Source organism: Xiphophorus hellerii, chromosome 10 (genome assembly GCF_003331165.1).
Source record: "Xiphophorus hellerii strain 12219 chromosome 10, Xiphophorus_hellerii-4.1, whole genome shotgun sequence".
NCBI lineage: Eukaryota > Metazoa > Chordata > Actinopteri > Cyprinodontiformes > Poeciliidae > Xiphophorus > Xiphophorus hellerii.
This window is the reverse complement of record NC_045681.1, coordinates 11,752,915-11,774,947: the sequence shown is the minus strand read 5'-3', so window position 1 is coordinate 11,774,947 and position 22,033 is coordinate 11,752,915. Positions and strand designations below refer to the sequence as shown.

Here is a 22,033-nt window from a genome sequence, read left to right as displayed (position 1 = left end):
CATTTTTCCTTTTAAAAGGTTCTAACTTAAATACTCAATATTTCTTTTAGAGAAATTTCTACTTAAAATCTCAGTATGTTCACTTAAAGTACAGTTTTAGTGCAAAAGCAGAAACTGCACAAGTGTGTTGCTAATATCCACCAATTTAATCAAGTTAGAGATATGATGGTGTGAGAATATCAGGATATCATATAAAATATCATATAAAACCCGGAATAAAAATAGTTTTTGGTTTTAGATGAACTATAAAATAATGTGTTACATGAACGAAATGCTTCTTTTAAAACATAGAAGCAGTAGCTGCAAAATATTACAGTATATTGCATATTACTGTTATTAACACTTGTAGCCCTGTGGTAAACTGAGGTTACTGTAATGACGTATGTTGAGGTTAATAGAAATCTTACATAGTTCAAGACAAGATCCAAATATATTAAAAGTGAACGTTTATTTACTAATGCATAACATTGGTGATAACTATGGATTTCATATTCTTGTCTCTGGAAGAAATACAGCAGTATTTTTCCTTTACTTTAATATTTCAATAATTTAAAGGATAAATTAAGTAATTTGCTTACTTAGTAATTAAAACTGTATTATTTGTAAATAAACTAAGAGCATTATTTTATGTAAATATTGCAATTGAAAGAAGATGCACTGTGTATTTTATTTGGCCTTGCCATTTGATTGGTCACTGAGACAGTCTGTCCGGTGCGTGACTCGTGATTGGTTGAGAGAAGAGGGGGCGGCAGGAAGGACAGGAGAACCGTGATGGTAGAGAACGGGGTGAGACGAGCGGACAAGAAGTGAAGAAAACACACTCAAAGGAGAGAAAAACTGGACAAAAGTACGGAAGAGGACGAAATTCGGGAGACGTTAGAAGAGCTTGGTCGCCGCGAGAGGGACGGAACCAGAGGAGATAGACGCAAGTAGTCCTGACGAGTTTTGAGCTAAGCTAGGTGAGCTAGCCGCTTCACCACCACTTGTTCAGCTGCGTTCACCGGAAGTCGAGGAGAGGACGAGTGAATTGCAACGTTCTCAATGTTTTGCAAGTGAATTGCAACGTTCTCAATGTCTTGCAAGTGAATTTCGACTCATTGTTTCTCTAACAGGCCTGCAACGTTTTCACACTTTCCTGGAGGTCGTGAGTAACAAACTGACTGGGTTATATTTTGTTTAGAACTGTATATTGATATAATTGGACATTTCTTGTTCTGTCCTGGTGCTGTGGGAAAAACAAAAAGGGTGGCCGTTAATATTTTATTTATCCTGCCTTATGTAAAGAGGTTTATGTTTGTTTAGATCCTATTGAAGGGTCTTTCAACTACAAAGCTACGGTGGTGACTAAATAATAGGTTTTCTGTCATTTTAGTTTAGTAAAGTTAGGCTGAATCATTTTACCTAAAATTTCGACATTCCTCTGGGTCGTATTTGTCGTAAGGTAGGTCATTGGTGCCGCACACCGATTGGGGTACCGGACTGATGTCGAACCCAAGCACCCTCCATTTTAGTTTTCTCGAATAGAATGGAAAAGGCTGCTACACACTGTTTATGGAATATACTTGTGCTTATTTTTAAGCAAAAAATTAATATGCATTTAGAAGTACTTTTTAAGTACATTTTTAAACTTTCTGCCCTTTACAGTGCAAATATCTGCATTCTACATGAATAGTAAATGTTCAGCTGGCTGCTTATCAGACATGCTGCTCTTATTATTCTAAGATTTATTTGTGGTGCAGCTCTGGTTTGAAGCTCATGACTGTTTTTCACAACTAAAATATTTCCAGCCAAATTTGCAGTTTTTTATGTGTTTATGATGATGGAAGACTTTTTTTATAGCTAAGAAACGTCCTGCTAGATATAGACCCAAGCCTAGCTAAAGTTTCAGAAGTGTTCACCAATTTAAAAAAAAAAATCAATCTCAAAGGAGTTAACCCTCCTGATTTTTGTGTCTGAAGTACAGCAATAATGTCTGTGGGTCAATTTGACCCGCAACATAACAGGAGGGTTAAATGAAGAAAAATAAAATGCCTTATGTTCAGATTATATTCAAATTCAGATCTGTTTTTAGACAAAAAAAACAAACAAAAAAGATTTATCTTCCTTTCACTGAGAAAAACCTCAATTAAATAAATCACAAACAAATCAAACCTTCAAGACATGTTGGTCGTCCAGCTCACTGAAAATTGTTCCCTCCACCTGGTCTAATTTCAGAGCATCCCAGTTGAACAGTGGCATGCGGTATTTGGTTTGAATGGGCTTCTTCTGTTTGTCTGTGGGAGAAATAAAGAAAATGTTTAGATGTTCAGTTTTTAAACCAGTTGTTCTCCTTAGAGAGGGTTTTAATAATAGGGAAAAAAAAAACTTATCAAACTTGAGCAATGTGTCCACTGGGACTCCATGACTTCTCAGTGGTGCACAGCCTCTGTGCTGCATACTTTCCACTTTCTCAGGACATTTTAAAGTGACTAAGACTTCAAAAGCATCCAGGGTAACAAATCTGAAATTGCGTGTTTGCTGGACCATTTTTCTAATGTGAACCTGATGTCAAGGATAATTTCAAAGATATTTTTTAGTAGCTCCACAACCCAAACACACTTCTCCATCAGAAATCAACCAAAAGGCAAAACATGAGGCAAAGCTGATTAGATTTACTTTGCAATATGATGAGGATGGTTGATGATGTTCTGTCTGATGAGAGATAAATATTCTGAAAGGTTTGATGATGCTCTCACACATCTTCCAACTCACTGCCCATTAGAGACACTGAAGGAAAATTAGCCATTTTGTAGACCTTTGAAATATACTGAGACATTCAGGTTTTCTACAGACTTTTCAAAATTCTGTGTTTTTCCATAGTCTCATGTTCAGAATTCTCAGTCTTTTTTTTAAAAGTAAAACTAAAACCTTCAATCTTTATTTTTATTATTTTTGCAAAGGTCAGACTTTATGTGAAATGTGAAACCTGGAAAATCCAGATTGTAAAATGAAGTTTTACAATCTTTACATTTTCATTTAGATGATGGAAACGTAAAAACAAAATCTGGACACAGATTTTCCAAACTTGTGTTTTCTATTTCCGCACTTTTCCAGTCCTGGAACATAGATCAAACACAATTTTCCAGACGGCACAGAAGCCCAGTCCACAAGACCAAAACAGTTTAAAGTTGTGATGGTGAACTCACCTGAGCCCCCTCCTGTCTGCTGCGCCACAGCGCCTGCAGGAGGCGGTGGTGGGGGAGGAGGAGGCGGAGGAGGTTGAAACTTCGGTGGTGCTGTGGTTGGAGATTGTGGGGAGGTGGAAGTACTGTCTGTCTGATCACTGACAGTGTCTGCAAGGATCAGTCACATGATGTATAAACCTCCAAAGTCTGCACACGTTGCACATTAATGAGCCTTTAAATAAAATCTTGACGTGCTGCATAAACCGTAACAACTTCAGGAAGGAGACTTCTCAGAATATTAAAGAACAAATGCAGCTGATTAGTTAAAACTACGCTTCTGTGCTGACCTCTTTGTGACTCCCGCTGAACCACCTGAAGGACCAGCTCACCAGAGGGGGTGCGGTCCATTCGAAGGAGGCCCTGCTCCACCAGAGCCTGAACCCTCAGCTCCAGCTCCTTCAGCTCTCCAGAGGATTCATGTCCGTCTCCTGCTTGATCTGGCTGCTGATCCAAAATGGGTAGCATTAAATGAGGTGCAGAGTAAAACTTTCTGAGTCTGCACACATAAACATGCCAAATAAATGCATTGATTCATATTAATTCATCTGCAGGTGTCCTATAGCTGCCTACTTGAATTCCTTTGTTGAATGTCAGCTGCTGATTGGCTCCCCTGCAACTTCGGGCTGTAGTCATAAAACAGAAGATCTTACTAAACTGCAGGTAAATCTTTCTGTTAAATTTAAAAATATATATTTATTTTCTGGTGAGGGATAACTTGGGACACCCTCACATCTCTTGCCACTTAAAATTACTAAAATCACACACACACACAAACTGTGGACAAGAACATGAAGGGGAAGAAAAAGCAGCTCTGTGGGCATTAATAGATGGAGTAGGTAACAATTTGAGGGTTTTAGTAGACAATATTCTTTGAAATTACTTTATATTTGAATGTCTAAGAAAAGCATTTTATTGGTAACAGTCATGTTCATGGCCAGCAACAGGACATCTCTGCAGCAGTTAATTAAAACTTCCCAGCACATCAAAAATCCTGCTGAGGTGAGAAGACCTCTGGCAGATGTTAAAGTTATTTTTGGCTTTTTAACAACAAGACATGGACAAAAGATATAACAATACTTATTATCATCATTTTAATTATTGTAGCAGTAAATATCACAAAATACAGTGAAACGTTTCAGTCCATGTCGTCCATCCCTACTGCTAACTTCTGAAAACACGCTAAAAGAGAGACAAATTAAGCAATGTCTGTCTCATCTAATAAAGCCAAAGCAGTCTCCCTCCACTTTTAATCTCTAATCCAGTTTAGATTCAGAAATACACATAAAAACAAGCCACATACGTGAAGGTGTAAACAATCACTTTTGTAATCCTCAGAACAAACATTAGTTACAAAGGTAGTACGTAGCGAACTGACCCGCAGTCACAATAGTAGGAACAATCAGTGACGCATTGTTCAGTGCTCTAGCCTGCACCTGGCAAACAGCTGTGTTATCCTATTGATTGTTTACAGTTACTTTATTCGGCTAAATATTGAGGAGTGAGGACTATAATTATTCACACCCCACTTCTGTTAGAGTTATAACCAACAAGGAGTTGGGAGCAAAATGAAAGTGCCACCTAATGCAATTAAATGAGCAGGTAAATGTGATTAATGAGAGAATAGTCTGTCAAGACTATTCTCTTATGTTATTCTGTTATGTATTTCTGTTATAAGTACATAACAGAAAATGTATTTATTTTGTTCAACAGCTTGAAAAAGTTTATTTCATTCTCCATAATAACCAAAATAAATATAAATGACTCACATTACACCGGTCTTAGTAGCTCAGACTTTGTGAGTGTTTTGGCAGCACAGCAGGTGGGTTATATTCCCCTTGTTGTAGCTAATGTGTGTGACTTCAACCCCTCATTTTTCCTGTTTTAACAGTTTTAACATTTCCTCACCACTCCTGATCTAATGGCTGTTGATATTACCATTCTGAATTACTGCTTCTATAATGTTCTTCTTTTCCATCTTTATTGTGGGAATTTATTGTGGGAATTGTGGGAGGTGGCAGCAAAGGTGGCTTTGCTGCCACCTCCCAGCAATCCTAGGTGTGTGTTTGCCTATTTGTGTTTCCATTCGTAAGAATCTCAACTCTTTAAAAAGAGCTGCGATGAAGCCTTTAAAACTCTGATCTGTTATTTTCTGTTCAGGCAGTTTTTAAAACAATTCAAGTTGTTTCATTCTGGTTTCTCCTGCTTTGAACACTGTTACTGTGTAAAATGTTCCAAATGCAAAAGGATGATGGCATCTTTCAGATGTTTTCTGTTACAGCACACTAGGTGTTTCTGAGCATGCCTCAGCTGTACGGTACCTTTAAGGGGTCCACCTCTTTGCAGGTCTGAATGAGCTTCTTCTCCAGCTCGGAGACTTTCTGCATCGCCCCCATCTCAGTTTCCTGAAGCTTGGAGCTCAGCTGAAACATGAAAAGATAAAGTTTTAATGTTTGAGATAAAGTTAGATATTTCTGCTTCCAAAGCAAAATCTATACCAATTAACTGTAGCTGAATGTAAACTGATTGCAATGTTTAATTACCTGAGAAATTCTCCTAATGATTTTTTTTTGTTATAGCTTTACACAGATTTTAATGTTAGTTCTGCTATAAAGTCATTTTACTGCAGCTAAAAGACTTTAAAGAAAACCTTTTCCAAAACTGACATTGTCCCTGAAAAGTTACAGAATCTAAATAGCTGTATTAATAGTATAAAAAGAGATGGAATACACCTGAATGTTCCCTATAGTGTGTGTGAAGTGTCCGTTAAAGAGGAGTTGATGTGTGCTGTTCATTCACCTCTGTGTGGAGCTCCTGCAGCTGCTCTATGTGATCCAGCAGAGTGGTCTTGGTCTCTGCATCCTCCAGCAAAGCTGCCACATCAAACACGTTATCCAAATAGGCTTGGATCTGGACCAGCAGCCTGTCGCTCTCTGTAAACTTCAACTGCTGCAATGGAAAGATTTAAGCATTACCTTCAAGTTTAATTTGAGCTAATGAGACATAGATGTGAGGTGTTCGGTGTGTCTGCTCCGATATTTAAAAGTTGTTTTTATCATGTTCAGAGGGTGGAAGACCAAACTTGCCTCCAAGTAGTAATCCAGGCCATGTTGGGTAAATTCGTACTGTAGGTAGACCCTGAAGTTCAGGTTCTCCACTGAGTGGACCACAATGTTGATGAACTGCATACAGGCCACCTAGTGGACAGATTAAGTAAAGATTGTTCCAACATTTCCTTTCAGATACTTCTCCAGAATCAGATTTGGAATATTTTCACGTTTTTAGGTTATTTTGCTAACCAAGTCTCAGTGTTGTGGATAACTGAATGTGTTGGAGAACTTTGATCCTAACCTTGATGTTTTTACACATTTCAATTTACAGCGAAGTGCATCTGTCCTGTCACTAACCACTGTTTTAATCAAAAGTAAATAAAAGTTTTAAAAGAAGTGCAGATCTAACCTAATTAGTAATGAAAAAAAGGCTGTAAAACCATGGATATTTTGGACTAATTTTGGCTTCTTTATGCATAAAGTAGTTCTGATCTGTTTTGAAGAGCTTGGTGATTGATGTACAGTATGTGATGCACATGGTGGTAGAGTTTGGGCAGCTGCACTCGCTTGTTTAATTTATCAATATAACTATCAATTTCAATGCTTCAGATTTGATGTTTATTTCCCCCCCAAAAAGTTTAAAATTTTTGAAGCTTGACTTTCTTCCAAGTACTTATTTGTTGCATATGCGTATGACCTGCCATATTTCTTAAAATATGGCAGGTCATACTTTGAAAAATCTCTGTTTGATTCGAGGTTTACCATAAAGTCAATGTTGCTTTCTTCTTTCCGAAAATACTCCATTAGCTTCTCGAAGCGCCGTTTCTCTGCACACACCTGAAAGAGAGAGAGAAAAAAGGGAAATACTAACAAACATGTTCTTATTTTATTTGCTTCTCATGGTAAAGTTTTTAGCAGCAGTGAACACATGGGGGCAGTATGCCTAATTCTAAGTGGACTTTTTCCTCTGAATGCAGATAATGCTTTGATAATGCTGTCATGTGTTTCTTGGCAAACACACAATCTACTTGAGAACACTGCTAAGAAAGGAAGACTACTGATTTCCCACTTGTGTAGAATCAACAACCATTTCCAGCTCCAGAAAAGATCAAACAAAAGAACAGTCAAGAGTAAAAAAAACATGCTTGAGTATGTGGTTACATTTAAATGTTTTCTTTTTTGTCAACACCTCATCAGTCCCCCCTTCTGCTATACAACTGACTAAACTTCTACCAGCTCCTTTTTGCAAACTCATGTCCACTAAATAATGCAGGAGCCCAAACAAAGCTGCACCCCTGCTGCCGAGCGACACATAAACCGCCTCCTGGCCCGCCGCCCACTTGCGTCTACGGTAGAAGCACAGGATCTCTCATCATCTCTCTTATGACTCACACCCATGTCGGTGCTGCTGTGCCACTAAAATTAAGAAAAACTCTATTGTCTTCCTCATCTCTTCCCGACAGCAAACAGCATTGTCGATTACTGCTAACTAACATGGTTTGCAGAAAGGAAAGCAGCATTTGCAATGAGTTCAGAACATTTAAGTGTGATTGCTTCCTTGTTTTGTGCACCTTAAGTCTTAAGTTTATTTCGAGAGTTAGGATCTCAGACTGAAAGCAGTCAACTGCATTCCTTTCTCATGGCTCAGAGGATGAGACATGCTGCAAAGCAGGTTTGTAACATCCTGTAGTAAAAATAAATGCTGCTAGTTCAGGTTTACCCTCCTGTCTGTTTGTCTGAATGGTTGCAGCGGCTCTGAGTGACTGCTGTAGCTACTGAAAAGAAAAGCAAAGGTCAGAGGTTCTGTGAGTGTTTGGCCTTTTTACACTCCTTCAGACAGTTTTGTTGGATGGGGGCAACACTTGGATGGAGGTGCTGGTGTGAGCTCTGATGATAAATAGATCAGAATTTTTTTAAATGCTGTATGACTTAGAGCAGATTAGTAGAAGTGAAAAAAGCATGAATTTTCTGTTTGAGCTGCTCTGAAAAGTGAAAACAATTGCTTCCTTTTTTTTCTGACTTCAGAAAATAGTCCAGAAAAGTTAGATATGGTATTTCTGGACTTTGTTTAATACAAAGGGGTTATAGCCTTTTTGTTCACCATTTGATAATGGCGCTTCATAATAAATTGTCTTGTTATGGTCAACACAATCAAGACCACTGTTTTTGATATTTTGTCAACCACTGACACTTCATAATCAGGGTAAGATTTGAAAGATCGGCACTAGATTTTCAACGTGTCTAAAGGAAAACTTGGTGGAAGGAAAAAAACTCAAAAGGAAAAAAAATCATAAGCAACAGAGATAAGTAGAGTTTGAGAAGATTGAGGAAAGTTTATTCAAGGCTTCGGGGAAGATTTACGTGTGAACTGCAGCTAAAATTAGAGCTTCAAGAGCAAAGATGGAGAACGATGGAAGGCAGCAGAGCCAACGATGCAGAAAAGATTTGAAAACTGGGCTTTCTCAGCACCTCAGCAGAGTAACAGACTCTACTCCGTCCTACGTTGTAGTGATGCAGTTTTTCATGCAAAACATCGACTGAGCATTTTCAGTTCAGTTACAGTACATTACATGAGCCTGCTTTTCAGTAGGTTTATATTAATGTATTAAAAATTATTTTATATTGGTTATATTCAGATTATTTGAGAAAACAGAATGTTTATTAGTTCTATGCCATAATCAAAGTTAACAAAATAACTGAAATATGTCAAACTTTTTGTACTAAATCTAGATAATAGAACAGTTTCACTTTTGCAACTGAATTCTTATCATTTTCTCTTTTTTTGTATTTTTTATACCAAGTTTAATATGGATAGACTGTTGACCTTCAACAATACTGAAACAATAAGCTCCTTTTCTAAAAATTTGGAACTTACTAGATTTTCATTCCCTATTTTGCTTCTGTCGTGCTGATGCAGACTTTAAATATATCTTACTTCTTATGATTGAAGCAGAATTTATTTCTTATTTATTTCTAAATTACTTATTTTTTCTTTAGCTGAACAAAGTGGGAAGGACAAAGGAACTTTAGATTGGGAGTAAAAACTAAAATCTAAACCTCGGACAATTTCCATCAAATCAAACATTTCCACAGGACAGGAACCTGCTCTGTACAGACTCTGAATGTTGATTACATGGGTGCCTGTTATCTGACCTCTTTGAAGTTGTCAAAGGCGGACAGGATGATGTCATGGCCTCCTCTCACCAAACATACAGCTGCCAACAGCTCCAGCACCAGCTCTTTGGTCCTGAGAAGAGTAAAAATTTATTTACCAAAATAAATACAGCACTTTTTAGATAAAAGTTTCAATTTAGCATTAAGGCTAATTTCAGTTTAAGATGAGAATTTGCAATTTTATAAGCATTTTCAGTTATATTTGCTGAAAAGCCATAATAAAAAAATGTAAGATGCAGATACTACCTAAAGCACTCCACACTGAATCAGTGGAATCGCTGATAGTTTTATACAGAAATTTGAAGCCTTGCCTTGGATTTTATTCAGGTTCAGAAGCAATTCTGAGGTAATGATGGAACTGGAAATATGGAACGTGATTAAGTCTAATATTAAGCTCATAAGAGAAAATATTGAGCTGCTATTTTAAAGAGAATTTAACAGCTGATATTTACTCAAAACGCCATAAAAAATGTATTGATTGTTAAAGAGTGACTGTAAATGTTAGGTTTTGTGTAATTAACAGCTATTATGAAGGCATAATGCTGGTTTCACCTGGGGTTCCTGTCGTTGAGGCTGAGCGTGATCTCGTTGACACAGCTTGGGTGCTCCATCACCTGGTTGAACCCTGACTAAAAATATGAAAAATTATTGTAATATTGCACATTTTAGAAATCGAGGTCAGCAAAACTTACTGAAATCTCATCTCTTTTTTGTATATTGTATAAATAGTGACCAGGGTTTCAAATAGACTGCCAATAAAATTCAGAAAGAGTTGATACATTAATTTTAACAAGGCATCAGAACAGTACCAATTGTTTTTAAACTTTAAATATCTTATCCTATACATCTATCCAAGATCAATCCTAAATTTTAACTCAGCATCTCAAACAGTCTGAAGGAACATGAAATTCTCCTGAAATGTCCCACTGCAGGCCAGAAGAACTATAATAAGCCCAGAGTTTTCTTAGCTACATAAAGCTGGATACTTCTACATATTCTCTGTACTATTTCAGTTGCAAATGATTCATATTTCTGCTCGTATTTAAAATATTTTTCTGAGATCTGTCAAATTTTCATGTTTGTTTAAAAAAAGACAAAATCGTGAGTCTTAGCAAAGTTTTCTCTCACTTTACCAAAAGCGCCCAATACATTACCTAAACTAAGCCAATAATCTGTTAAACTGCAAAAGATAAAAAAGGAGAACCGACAGTAACGACACTTTTTAAAAGGTCATGTTTGCATTGAATGTTTTTTTTTTTGTTTGTTTTCGATACAAATGCAATCTAAACATAGTAGTTATAACTTTTAAAAAACACAAAGGCTTTAAAGTCACCACCTTCATTTCAATTCAAAGTTAGAACTATTATTTCAATATACATATTCATTAAAGCGTCCTAAAGTATTTTTCTTGCAATGACGCATTAACAGTGATAATTATTCACACAGGGAAAAAAAAGTTATTTCCTTGTGTGAGTGAAAGTATTTATATACCTGGTAGTTCATGATGGCACGTAGACACATGATGCAGAGATGAATGTCGTCCTTCTGAGTCACGATACGTGACGGCCTCTGAGCTCTCCTGTTGGAAAATAATTAATCCATCAGGCAGAAGTGGAACATGCTGCACCAACATACATTTACACGCACACCCACACACACACACATATATATAGATTTTAAAAATAATATAATGTTTTAAATACATTTATATACATGAAATAATGGAAATAATGTCAGGAATTTGTGAAAAACATTCTTTTACTTGCATCAAACAACACAAAACAAACCTAAGTCATTATTATTTAATAGCTTCTAGCAGATTTCATGCAACTGTCCTTATAAGAAACTAAACGCTGAAATAGTCCATTCATAATATTTCCAATATAAGTTTTAACTTTTTATAATCTTTTATAGAACACTGGGAAGTTAACGTGAGTCCACACTTTCCTTATGAGACTTTCCGGTTGAGACTTTTTGTACATTTCAACACCTTCTGTTCAAAGGGATTCCAGACAACACCTTCATACTCGCCATGAAAAGAATGAAGTGACCTCAGATCAGTAAAAGATAAGACAGTTCAGGAAATGCACGACTCTAGAGTTGAGTTTATCCATGTACCCGAGGTCAAGTCAGCTTGGAGACTGCAGCAGTCTCAGTAACTTCACAGAAACTGGTTCTCAATTTATCATTAAAGTTTATATTATTGCATCTCAGCAAAAATCTTAAAATGATCAACAGAAAATTCAACTGAGATCATCTATTTTTAGTCCACACTTAACTTTTGGCGCACTTTTTTCAGTTAAATAAAAAATTTATAAAATTTAGGTGACATATGTTTCATTTTAAAAGTCAGGACAATCTTGTAATCCCTTCATTTTATGTTAGATTCAAAATTACTTCTCCCATCAAAGAATCAACAGCTCAGTTATTTCTAGTGTTGGAGTACTTTAAAAATGCTAGATCAGAATTGGTCAAGACAAGAATAACCAAAGAAAACTAGAAATTGGGATCAGCTAGGAAAACTCTGACTTGAATGCAGCTGCCAGCCATGGAAACCTTCCTCTATGAACCTCATTAACCACACAGTTCTTGATGTAATCTGGAGGACACAACGTTTTGAAGGTCTGCAGCTACTGACTTGCAGAATGTTGGTGACCTCTGTGCACTATGCACCGCTCTATTCATTTACAAAAAATTACTACCTCATGGCTAGGTTGCCTCTGCTTTATTGCGCAGCTATCATCTGTTTCCTGTGGAAAGTAGTTAGAAAAGTTATTGACTGAACGTCTTGCACAAGTGGCATTTTATCACAAAACCATGCTGGTATTTGCTGATCTCTTGAGATAATACAAGAGCGCAAGAGCTGGATTTCATACAACTGTAGCCATGGAAGCAATTGAAACACCTGAATTCAATCATTTGTAGAAATGAGCTTGTGAATGTATGAGCAGCCAAGTAAATCTGTGATAAGCTGTTCCTTTCCTGGGACGAAGCTGCTCCTAGTGCTGCTGTTGCTATTGACTTTATGTTCTCTTATTCTAGAATGCTGTCCTGGTCTGGTATTTCTTTGATTTTCATTCCCCAGCGGGATCAGCAATTGACAACTCCTAATAACTCTGGTTTTGGAACAATCACTTGTTGCAGTCAGGTGTGTTTCTTTAGATTATATATTTTTGACAATTGTAAATAAATGATTACCTAAATTCTAATGTAACCCAGTCATTTATTCAATTAGACTTCAATCCAATCTAAATCGCAATATAATCATTATATTGTCATGTAATAAATTAGAGTCAGCTTTAGCTTGCAAAGTTCCTTGAAGTTACATTTGTTGACAATTAGAGCTAAAATAAACGTAATTTAAGTGGTTTGCATATAACATGTTTACATGACACTTGATCATCAAATTCTCCAGAATTTGATGATCTTTTTCTTTCTAATTTCTCTCTAATTCTATGAGATTGTATTCATCACATTTCATTTCTTTGATATCCTGAATAAATTTTATCAGCAATACTCAGAAATGCATCATACTTGATTGTAAACCCTTTAGTAAGCTTCGCGCCGTGGTTGGTTGGGGATTCATTTGGATTTCTGCCCAGGTCTTCCACTGACTTGTCTGCAGCCTTCCCTTTATCTGAGGGCAGTGCCCCGTTTTCAGACGTCTCTGTGTCTGACCTGTAAGTCACAACCATGAAAGAAAAGCCATGTTTGCACTCATTTAGATGAATATTTACAATGTTCTTGGTTTAAGCCATTATGACAAAAGAGACTGTAAAAGCAAGATTAACATATTTCATATAATTTGTGTGACGTCTGTTTCTGGGTTTAAAAAAAATATATATTTAGGATATTTCTAATCGATACTTACGTAACAGCACTTTGAGCGGCAGAGAGATACTTCACCAACACGTTCAAACCCTGATTCTCCTCATTTAGGAATTCCTGAGCCCAACTGTAGGAACAAAACACAGACAAATTTTATAATGTTAATTAATCCATACATGAATTATTTATTTTCTTCCTCGACAGACAGCATCAGTAAATTGTTTTTAAATTAAAGGCAAACAGCTACTCAAATTTCTCACCACTGGTGTTTAAACACTGGTGAGAAAATGTTTAAACTTTAAAACAATCGGATGTAAAGCAGAATATTTGTGGCTTTTCTACCCCCTCCCCATTCTGTAAAGCTATCCCAGTGTCTTTTCTCTACCTATCGATGTAAACTATGTAACACTTCAGTGAGACTTACCCTATGTGATTGGTCCTCAGGGAAATCTCCAGCTCTCTGAGGACCTGAGTCAGTTCTTGAACACGTCTCTTAAACTGACAAAACACATTTAAAGTACATAAGAGGCCATTGCCACATTTATTCAGAAAATATTACATTTGAATAATGTATTTAAATAATAAAAGTACTGAGCTAAATATCCCTCACAGAAGGTTAACTGTTTGTTATACCTCTGAGAAAAACAAAATGTTTTAGAAGTTAAATGTGAGCTTTTTATTTTATACATCCATCCATTTTCTTACACCTTTGTCCCTAGTGGGGTCGGCAGGGGTGCTGGTGCCTATCTCCAGCTAACGTTCCGGGCAAGAGGCGGGGTTCATCCTGGACAGGTTGCTAGTCTGTCGCAGGGCAACACAGAGACAGACAGGACAAACAACCATTCACACACACACTCACTCACACCTAGGGAGAATTTTAGAAAGACCAATTAACCCGACAGTCATGTTTTTGGACTGTGGGAAGAAGCCGGAGTACCCGGGGAGAACCCACTCATTCACAGGGAGAACATGCAAACTCCATGCAGAAAGACCCCGGGCCGAGAATTGAACCCAGGCAACAGTGCAAGGCAACAGTGCTACCAACTATGCCACTGTTCAGCCCACTGTGTTATTTTATACAGTTTTTCTTTTTTAATCAAATAATTTTCGGGTACTTTCATTGTACTACGTGTCTGTTTTATTAGTTATTATTTAAATTAGTAAATTCTGCCCTCTAAAAAATAAGAAAAATGTATAAATTGAAGAAGACCTAAATATTTAGTGGTTTGTAGACAAGTGAGTATATAAATAAGAAGATTTTGTTTTTCAAAACTTAAATTGAACAAGACAGCAAGCAGATTCTGACATAAAGGAAACAAAAACGAGCATAATTTTAAAAAATGTCATCTACGTCTAATGTAGTTTTGAATTGCCAAGTTACTCAACATCTTTTCCAGTGTATAGGTAAAACTAGAATATATATATTTTCTTAGTTTATATATATACATATATATATATAAATAAACTAAGAAAACTAAATGTGGATTTAGCAGGTACTCTGCATTAAGATTATTCTCAAAGGGGAATACTTTAAACCAATAATGAAGATTTGTTTTAAGTCTGGCTTTAATTGTACAGCTTCCTTAAATCAATCTCAATCATGCATTAGAAACCAGTCTTCACACTGGGATGTTGAAAGTAGGTCGTACCTTCCAACCGACTCCTCCATGATCCAAACAACTTTTCAGCTTCTCCAAATAAGCAGATGGGGGATTCTTGACTTGAAACCGCTCCTGAAGATGCAGAGAAACACAGAGAGGCCTGTAATTATGCTCAACTGAGGTCAGAGTGCAGTGATATTGAGTGCGAACAGAAACCAGCAGTTTGATTACACATCTCTGGTGCAAATGCAAGAAATAGTTAGACTGTGGTGAAGCGGATATCTTCATAGTTCAGCGACATCTGCAACACTCATGGTTGCTAATTACATGAAGCACAGTCATATTCAATAAATTTGAATATGTCCAAATGTGGGTCATTTGTCAGGTTAAAAATAACAACCTATGGTATCATGTGATATTCTAATTTTAAGTGTCATTCAATAACTATAGGCAGAGAATCATCATAACAGAAATAGAGTTTCAAATGTCCATCTGTTTGTAATTAATCTATATGAAGTCTGTCATTAGGTGATGAAGTTCCTGAAATAAATGGACTTTTCAATAGTATTCTAAATGTATTCAATGGATCTTCTCTCTGAAATGTGTTAAAGCCTCAAAGATCCACCCAAACAGAATCAGAATGAGCTGCTTCATGATTAAGCTAAACATACCTGATCACAAATCAGGTCCCACTTCTTCTCATTGTCGTACTGGGAGAGGATCTGCACTTTGTCTGGAGGAAGATTCATCGTGTCCTGGAAGCAAAAAACACAAGCTCAATGGTTAAACTGTCCAATTTGTCTCCAGGAACACAACTGATGACAGGACTTAGATTAAAAGTAGCTGTAAACGTTACAGTCATGCTGAAAGTAATATTTTTCCACATCAAATTACAAAATTGGTATGCTTTGTATTTTTAGGTGGTTATCTGTTGTGTTTTGCTTCATTTTTTAAGTTAGGATAATTTCTTAACATTGAATGTAAGAAAAAACAATGTTGAGGCTTCAAAGATAATAAAATTAATCAGGTTTAAGGAAATCTTATTTTAAAATTAGACTAAACAATTATATGTAAGCTTAAAATAAACTGAATATCCACACCGCACAGATTTGGGCATTTGAAAATAAGTTAAATAATTTCTACTATTTTTATAATTCTATTTTATATTATTTATTCCATGCATCACCGTTTCAATACATTTTTCAAGTCAGTTACTTGATATATTAATTGGATACTTCAACATTTATGAAGTAAATTCAGTTTAAAAAGTTTGGATTTGTTTTGGAATTACATGAATTTGCCTAATATTGCTTGTAGCTTCACTGTTTTTTTTAAAAAGTATTTTTATACAAAATGAAAATAATGTATTAACCAACCCTTCAACAAAACGTGACAAACTCTAGACTTTCAAAAAGAAAGTTACCAGACAGAACTGCACCTGACATTCTGGAGGAAGAACAGCAATTGAATATAATGTTTTTACACACAATAAGTTTACAAATGCAAAAGTATTATCGGATTAGTTGCATTATAATCTTGCATGAAAATACTTGCTCTTGAAGTTTTTTAATAATTCAAAGCGCCTCTTTTGTCTAGTTCTGCAGTCAGATGTCTTTGTTGTTCTGTGATGACCTCATTTGTTATCAGCTGTGTGTTGCCACAACACGACAATGACGACAGTGTTGGCCATCTTACACACAGTATCAAGCATCAGATTACAAACTTTTGGCCCAGTTTGTAAAGGATCTAGGAGATAAGTTTAATTGAAAACGCACAGATTCATCTAGGAGCATTACTGAAGGCCTGAAGGATTAACTTTTAACATCCAGCAGCTGAGAGGTGAACTCACAGTTTAACCAAATCATTTAAATCTGGTTAAACACGAGCAGAGCCGTCAGAAACACGTGGCAAGCAAATGAAAACACGTGTTTCTGTGAAAAACAAGGACAGGAGATCAATGATGAAAGGGATCAGATAAATGAAGCCTCATGAATGAAGCTGAAGGATCAATAAATGCTGGTTACAAGCAGATGTTCCTGAGAAGCTATTTAAAATAGAAAATCTGGAGTAGACCACACTGCTGCTTCAGTAGTTAATGCTTAGAGCTATATAATAGATGATGACGTAGTCCTTTGTAGTAGCATACATACCCCTTCAACTTTTTCACGATTATCACAAAGTATTGCAAAATTGTAATTGCAAAATACTATAAAAAATTAGAGCTGGCAGCACTGCCTTGCAGTAAGAAGGTCCTGGGTTTGAATTCCAGCCTGGGGTCTTTCTGCATGGAGCTCGCATGTTCTCCTTGTGCATGTGAGGATTCTCTGGGTACTCCGACTTCCTCCCACAGCCTAAAAGATGAATGTTAGATAAACTTGTCTCTTTACATTGTCCTTAGGTGTGAGTGTGTCTGTGCAAAGTTGTTTGATATTTCTTACTCTGTGGCAAATTGACTCCACCGTGAATGGAGATAAGTAAATTTTTTGGAGAAGTGCTGTAGCTTTTGTGTGGAGGATGCTGCAGCAGTATACTGGGCAAACCCTCAAAGTTTACAGAGTGGCAGACACCAATGTATAAATTACAGTAAAAAATAAACTTTGTTAAACAAGTAGGAATATTTTCCCCACTTAAATACAAGTCAGATTCCAGATATGCTTACAGTTCATTATGTCTGCTTTACAAAGTGTTTTCAATCCACTTTTTACCGCTTTGTTTCCCAACATATAGACTACTCACAATTTAACTGAAGATATGACTTTTATAGAAACAAACTACTGTTGCAAAAACCAGGTTTGAGTATGATAAAATGTGATAAAACTAAAAGAAAAGCTTCACGGATCTTAAATCACTACAGAAAGAAAATCAGGTTGTCTTTTTGCAGGTCACTATGAACCTACAAAAAGGTTCATAGTGACCTGCTATGGTCAATATGGCCATAGCATAGTGGTCATAGATTAATGGTACACTTTAACTTGTAACATTATTGTGCAATGCTACACATTAAAGTAGCATGAAAAGATGCTGAAAGCACATTTTGAAATACCTATGGCTGCGTGGCTGGTGAATTAGAACAAAATGCAATTTGATTGTAGTAGTTTTGCAAACTTTCACATAATTTTTCTTTTACAAAGAACATAGAGGGAAGACCTTTGAATCAGGAAGTAAATGTCACCTGCCTTCCTCCTTTTATCTTCATGTTACACTTTACCCACCACTGTATTCCCTGTTAATGTTTTGCATAAAACCTATAAACATATTCACTGAGAAGAAAAGGTGCTCAACTCTGAAGCCTCTAAATTCACTCTGTCTCCATCTTTGTTGTGTACAGTTTATTTTCTACTTGCAGCAGAACCAGACAAAACCTCACAACTAGAAAAACAAATAAATACTGCACACAAAGAAATTGACTGCTTCATTTGGTAAGCAAAATATGCAAATGTATATATGTGGATATTGCCCATGACATGGAAGCAGGATTGAAATAACAAAATGAAATTTAAGACCAAGGACAGAAATCTAAACATATTTAGGAGTTTTAAGACCTAAAATTGAGATGGTCAAATGTAAGACTTTTAGGAATTATAGATCTCCTACAAAAACTGTTTTTCACCAAGAAGAGTCAGAAATCAAACACGTGTTCAATGTGGAAATATTCTCATTTTTGTAAGGTAAAGAGGGAAAAAGGAGAGAAGGGCTAATGTCCAGGGTGTACCCAGCCTCTGGCCTGATGACTGACTGCTGGAGTTAAGCACCAGCCCCCTTGCAATCTTCCAGCGGGTATGGACAATGGATGACAAATGGACAGACAAAAAGATTTCAAATAAATCCTAGATGTATAAAAGAGAAGTTTCCTACTCTTCTTATTTCCACCCTCCCATACTCATTGGACCTAGAAAACACTGAAATCAAACTCTACACTTGCCCAGTTTTCCAGACTGTGTCAAAACCCAGTCAGGCAAAAGTTTTTATCTTTTAGTCTCAATAGATACCCAATACTGGATACCAAAAAATTAAACCAGGTTTTACCTTCAGTTTTTTTTTGACCAGTTACTGCATGTGAAACTTGAAGGAAGGTGTCGTCAAACCCATAAACGTGAATTGATTTTCAGTCCATCTGATCTTTTGCTGCTTTTCTATTTCTACCCATCATAATTCTTTCTGTAGGAATAAAACCATTTTTTGTTTGGACTCTAAGAAAATGGGTCACTTGAAAAGTTTCTTATGCATTTTGAACATAAACACACTTGGAGATCTCCAAACTTTGAGTGACAAGGAAAAAAAATAGAACATCTGCAGAGGATATATTACTTATAGTCCTGTTATACAGAAAGCAGGTTTAGATAACATTCACTGATTCATCTTTTTTGAAGAAAGAAGTTAATATTAAGGTGCTGGTTGGCAGATCAGCTGACAGCCTGTAAGCTTAAAGAATATATGTGTCACGTCAACATCAGCACCAGCTTCTGAGATAAGAATGACAAGGGGAAGAGGAATGTGGATAATAACCGAGCGAGTTGTCTGGCTGCATTCTGAACCTAGCTTCTTTGGAACTCAGATCTGCGTGTTCCTTTTGTATTGTTTTTTATTTTACCATCACTATAGTAAGTATACGTAGGCATGAGTCCAGCCTGTTTATTGCTCCAAGACTTGGTAATGACGAACAGCAGTTCCGTAATAGAGAACACTGTCAATCAATGTTTGCCATCTAAGAATAAGACATTATAACCTTTGACAAAACTGTGTCAGAATAATGTGAGCATTGCATTTCCGGATCAACAAGCAAAAGCCAAACAATTCTGGAAAAGTGGGTCAACAAATGGACTTTATTGGCTGTGAAAAGCTTTTCCAGCTATGGCTGTGGGGAATAAAATGTAATTTCCCAAAGACCTTGAAAGAGTGTCAGTGATTCCCACTCTTCCCTGTAAAGAAAAGGTCTGCAACTCCAGTCCTTGTCAGCTGGTGCTCTACAACTGAGATGGACCAGCGATCTGTCCAGGGCGTATCTCGCCTCTTGCCCAATAACTGCTGGAGATAGACACCAGCTCCCCTTGCGACCCCACAAGGATAAACATGTTCAGATAATGGATGGATGGAAAACCTGACTGCATACTGAGGAGGTAATTCAGACATTCAGTGTGTTGGACAAGGGACTCATCTAAAAGTTGTGGGTCACCGGTCCTTGAGGCCAGAATGTCTTCTATAGTGTACCAACACCAATGCCGACCTCGCAGGTTGATCAAACAAATGCTGCGAGGTGGATGGAGATCCAGGCAAATTAACAAGAACAGTCTTTCAACCCCTTTATCTTTGTTATAGCTGAAGTTATTAAACAGCAACTGTTCAACTTCCAAACTACAAACCCAGACTATCTGCGGCACGTAACAATCTACAATTTGTTTGGTCATGATGCATACAGATTGATTATGCCAAAATACTCCAATCTTATGTGCTGTTAAGGACTTTTGTTGAAAAGTCAGCCTGAGCAAAATATTTAAACATGACTACAATAAAACCTTGAGTCAAAATAAAATATATTGACCTAAAATGTTAAGTGGTGCAGAACTGTTGAGTGTATTTTATTTTGACAAGGTCAAGACTCGTAAGCTTCTGTTTAGTGATAATAAGCAACAGCTGGTAGTTTCCATTAGCAGAAACCCATGGAGTGTTTGGCAGCACTTATTGACTGACCAATACTCAAGGAATTTTGGTCTAATCTAAGGAGGGGAATTGCAGATTAACTTTTTTAGTTCAAACAACTACAAATAAGCAGAGATTATTCACATGTGTCACTACTTTGCTAAGGTATCAAAAAGTTCTAAACTGTCGTTGTTAGATTAAAGTAAATTAATTGGGATGGTTAGGAAAAGCCCAGGAACCACCAATGCTCAAAGTTGACTGGAAAATGCTGGAAGCCCAGAGTTACTGTCCACAGTAAAAGGGAGTTCTAGATCAACATGGATTAATGGGCAAATCAGACACTTTCCAATTGTCGTGCATGTTGGTGGTAAAATCCTGATGAGGGGATTGGTAACTGATTTAGAGGTGATTTTGACAACTTATTCTGGATTTAATCCTTATAAATTAAATATTTAGAGCTGTTTGAAAGCTGTGGAAGTAAAATAACCTAAGTTTTATTACCACAGAGTGCACTTATATTTATCAACCAACAACACAGACCAGCAGTGAGGTTAAAGTTGCAATCAGTCCAGAACAAATGTGCTCTTATGTATCTTTCCTTGGTTGCATTGTGTAACTGGCACAATGATAAGATTGTTCTGATATCCACATTGCAAACATAGTCCACATATTTTGTTTCCTTCCACTGTTGACATGCTACACAAAGTAATGCTCCTCAGGACTCACCAGTGCAGCATTGAAGCGTTCCTCCAGCTCGTTCTCACTCGGCATCGGAAGCTTCAGTCCTGCCGTTTGCTTCTGGGGCCCAGCACACTCCGGGCTGGTTATTCTGGTCTCCTTAAGATCCCTTCCCTGGGAAATATCAGCACTTCCAGCTGCATTTCCCATGATTGTGATCATTACATTCAAATACAACTCATACATAAAACCCTAACAACAAAAGTTGCACAACTCACAACTAAGGCTCAGTTTATTTCCAAGTTCTGTATGACTGAGCTCCCATCCTCTCCACAAACAGGTAGTACTAACTCTTCCTGAAGCTGCTTTCATTGCCCTTTATTCTTTAAACAGAGGGATGAAATTCAGCCTAGCTTCTGAATGAGAGCGATACCTCGCAGAGATCCCAAAGCATTATGAAACCCTAGAAAGAGGGAATGGGATATCATGACAGTGACAGAGTGACAGCTGAGCAAGTGAAAGAAAAACTGTGAATTAGAAGGTAGAGTCCAAACTTCCTGTAGCTTCTAAGACGAGCCTGAAGTTAGGAAAATTCAGTCCAAGAAATTTGAAAAGTAAACTTGGAGAAATGCTTTTAAAGCTGCTGCAGTGGTTGCAGGTAAACATCATCAGCTCTCCAAACAGGTAATGTGCACGTCTCATCCATCTGTTCCTGAATGCTAGAAATCTTTTGATTTTTCAGAGCCACATCCACAGAAAAAAAGTGAAAAACAGAGAGCTTGGGAAAGATCCAGCAGGCAGTTGCTCATTCTATCCCATGCAGGGACAGATGGACAGAAACTGA

The 22,033-nt window shown here is 36.9% G+C and overlaps 1 protein-coding gene across 2 annotated transcripts in view; it reads right to left on the bottom strand.

The window, feature by feature from the left end:
* Positions 1 to 22,033, bottom strand: part of fmnl1b (formin-like 1b) — a 28,487-nt gene extending 6,454 nt beyond the window's left edge. Inside the window, exons 1-16 of one of the 2 annotated variants that reach the window (XM_032575140.1) lie at positions 21,238 to 22,033; positions 15,546 to 15,629; positions 14,923 to 15,006; positions 13,698 to 13,771; positions 13,317 to 13,400; positions 12,980 to 13,123; positions 10,937 to 11,024; positions 9,998 to 10,074; positions 9,425 to 9,518; positions 7,034 to 7,108; positions 6,308 to 6,418; positions 6,021 to 6,170; positions 5,543 to 5,644; positions 3,512 to 3,668; positions 3,186 to 3,332; positions 2,152 to 2,273 (exon numbers count right to left, since the gene is read on the bottom strand). In XM_032575140.1, the coding sequence (XP_032431031.1) occupies positions 2,152 to 2,273; positions 3,186 to 3,332; positions 3,512 to 3,668; positions 5,543 to 5,644; positions 6,021 to 6,170; positions 6,308 to 6,418; positions 7,034 to 7,108; positions 9,425 to 9,518; positions 9,998 to 10,074; positions 10,937 to 11,024; positions 12,980 to 13,123; positions 13,317 to 13,400; positions 13,698 to 13,771; positions 14,923 to 15,006; positions 15,546 to 15,629; positions 21,238 to 21,435 (1,791 nt within the window). In that variant the 5' untranslated portion in view covers positions 21,436 to 22,033. The remainder of the gene's footprint in view (positions 1 to 2,151; positions 2,274 to 3,185; positions 3,333 to 3,511; positions 3,669 to 5,542; positions 5,645 to 6,020; positions 6,171 to 6,307; positions 6,419 to 7,033; positions 7,109 to 9,424; positions 9,519 to 9,997; positions 10,075 to 10,936; positions 11,025 to 12,979; positions 13,124 to 13,316; positions 13,401 to 13,697; positions 13,772 to 14,922; positions 15,007 to 15,545; positions 15,630 to 21,237) is intronic. The other variant, XM_032575141.1, reaches the window with a different exon arrangement.